The sequence below is a fragment of the Orycteropus afer genome, unplaced genomic scaffold (assembly GCF_000298275.1).
Source record: "Orycteropus afer afer isolate SDZICR_OR568_19922 unplaced genomic scaffold, OryAfe1.0 scaffold00623, whole genome shotgun sequence".
In the NCBI taxonomy this organism is placed as follows: domain Eukaryota; kingdom Metazoa; phylum Chordata; class Mammalia; order Tubulidentata; family Orycteropodidae; genus Orycteropus; species Orycteropus afer.
The window spans coordinates 197,833-200,362 of NW_006922210.1; the positions used below are offsets into that span (position 1 = coordinate 197,833).

The window sequence follows — 2,530 nt, forward strand, 5'->3', positions numbered from 1 at the left end:
GCCTTTTTTTTACCTTATCCTGTAAATCACACTGTCACTTCCTCTTTATTCATTAGAAACAAGTCACTAAGTTCAGCTCACACTCAAGGAGGGAGGTGATTAGGCCCTGCCTCTTGAAGGGAGGAGTATCAGAGTATTTCTGAGCTTATTGTAAAACCACTGGTAAAAGTTAGGTGTCAGGGCAATTGAGTAAATAAATGGAAGCAAAACAACCAGAACAGAAACAATGACAATGTGAAGAATGTAACCAATGTCACTGATCATTATGTCGATAAATTGCAGTGGAGTAGGTTTTGTTGTGTTTTTACCAACAATAAAATAAAAAGACAAAACAAAACAACCAACCCAACAACATGGTATCTAAAACCAAACTGAAACCAAGCCCACTGCCATTGAGTTAGTCCTGCCTCCCAGCAACGCGGTAGGTAACTACTATACCCATGAGGAGACTGCAGCTCCGTGAAGCAAGGTGGCTTGCCCTCATCTTTTCTTTCCAGAAGATGGAGACTGCAGTTTACTGGGGGTGATAAGGCTCAGCCTCTGTATCAGTTACTTCCCAGATTTCCTTGAAAGTGAATTTGTTTTAAGCAAGGTTGTGATGCTTTTTCCTCCCTCTCAAAGGACCTGGAAGAACAGCTGGAGGAGGAAGAAGCTGCGAGGCAGAAGCTACAACTTGAGAAGGTCACAGCTGAGGCCAAGATCAAGAAACTGGAGGATGACATCCTGGTCATGGATGACCAGAACAATAAGCTGTCAAAAGTGAGTGAGTCTGTGTTTCTGCATCAAAATCGACAGGCTCACTTGGGCTCTGAAACCCAAAGACTCAAAACCCAACGTATTGAAGGCTGAGCAAAGGGTTGCCTCCTGGCAGTGACAAGATGGCCTTGGGACATCTTTCTTGATGCCACTGAGCATTAGAATGGGTAGTCCCATCAGCACAAGAGCTGCCAAGGAACAATTTTCGCAAACACCATAGCCATAGACTAGGCCCCAAGTGGTACATGGAAGGGAAATATACCTGACAGTCAGAGGCCTCTCCCATATTTTTTAACCATTATCCTGCTTTGCCTGGGACAAAAGGATTTCTGGGGCGTGGGACTTTCAGTGCTAAAGATATGAAGTCTGGAGCAGACCGAGATGAGTTGGTCACACTAGTCAGTAACCACTAACTGGCCCCACTGGGGGCAGGCTCCTTTTTGTCCTTTGAGCCGAATGTCAGTTGGGTCCTTATAGTGAGCCAGGCCCTGTGTTAGGTACGGGAGATGCCTGGTGATATATGTGGGACGTGTATCTCTGAGACAGCAAGCAGATAACCATGCAGATAATCACTATTATCATCAGAATTCTGAAGCACGTATTCACCATATTACAGTGAAACCACTGAGAGCCAGAACTTGATGGAACTGCCTTGTTTTTCCAGGTCTTGCAAGTTTTCTACCTTTGATAGGGTACACTGTTACTACTTTTCTATCCATCTCTATTAGTGGAAAATATTTTAGTTTTCCTTTTCTGACAGGTTTCTACCTTACACTAGTTTTGGCTTTCACAGATTTTGCTGTATAAAAGTGAAGAGAACTAAGGGTAGAGTTGGGGTATTCAGGGAAGGCTTTCTGGAAGAAGTGACATTTAAGTGGAAAGTTGAGAGGGGAGCAGTTAGGAGAAGGGAGTGTGGAAGAGTGTCACAGGCCCCAGTGTGTCCAAGGCCTGCTGCAGGGAAGAGCTAGCACTTGGAAGGAACTGAGAGAGGGTCTGATTGACTAGGACATGGAGTGGGAGGAGCAGAGTGGCATGAGACAAGAAGTGGCCCGTTTTACTTGAAATTGTCATTATGAAGGAACTTCTCTTTACCTTTAAAAATTGTAGTTGTGTTTGGTAAGAATGTGGTTTACCTGGAAATTACTAGAAGTTAAACATCCTGGCAAAAAGAAATAGCTGACGATTTTTCTTTTTTCTTCCCCTCTCAAAAAGGAGCGAAAACTCCTTGAAGAGAGGGTTAGTGACTTAACCACAAATCTCGCAGAAGAGGAAGAAAAAGCCAAGAACCTCACCAAGCTGAAAAACAAGCATGAGTCTATGATTTCAGAACTGGAAGGTAAACCAACTACCCAAAGGGATTTCAAATGAATACTTTTTAAACCAGGCAAATCAGAAAGGAAATTTGAGAATGGCAGATTCTTTCAATAGAGTTACAACTCTAACCAAGCTCCCCAAATGAACCCTCATCAACATAAACCAAACCCAACCTATTGCCATCAAGTAGATTCCAACTCATAGTGACCCTGTAGGCATTCACGGTAACAATGAAAGATGCGTAAGTCAGTCACAAAAGGACAAGTATTGGAGGATCAGCCTTCTGTGAAATATCTAGAATAAACAAGTGGACTGTGCCCTGGTAGCACAGTGGTTAAAGGCTCAGCTTCTGAGTTAAAGGTCAGCAGTTCAAACCCACCAGATGCTCCATGGGAGAAAGATGTGGCAATCTGCTTCCAAAAAGATTACAACCTTGGAAACCCGATGGAGCAGTTCCACT

At 43.6% G+C, this 2,530-nt stretch overlaps 1 protein-coding gene across 1 annotated transcript in view; it reads left to right on the plus strand.

Moving 5' to 3' along the window:
• The window catches only part of MYH11 (myosin heavy chain 11), a 145,277-nt gene that overhangs the window by 115,079 nt on the left and 27,668 nt on the right, over nucleotides 1–2,530 (plus strand). The window contains 2 exon segments of the mRNA XM_007956470.2: nucleotides 622–759; nucleotides 1,969–2,092. Coding sequence (XP_007954661.1) covers nucleotides 622–759; nucleotides 1,969–2,092 — 262 coding nt within the window.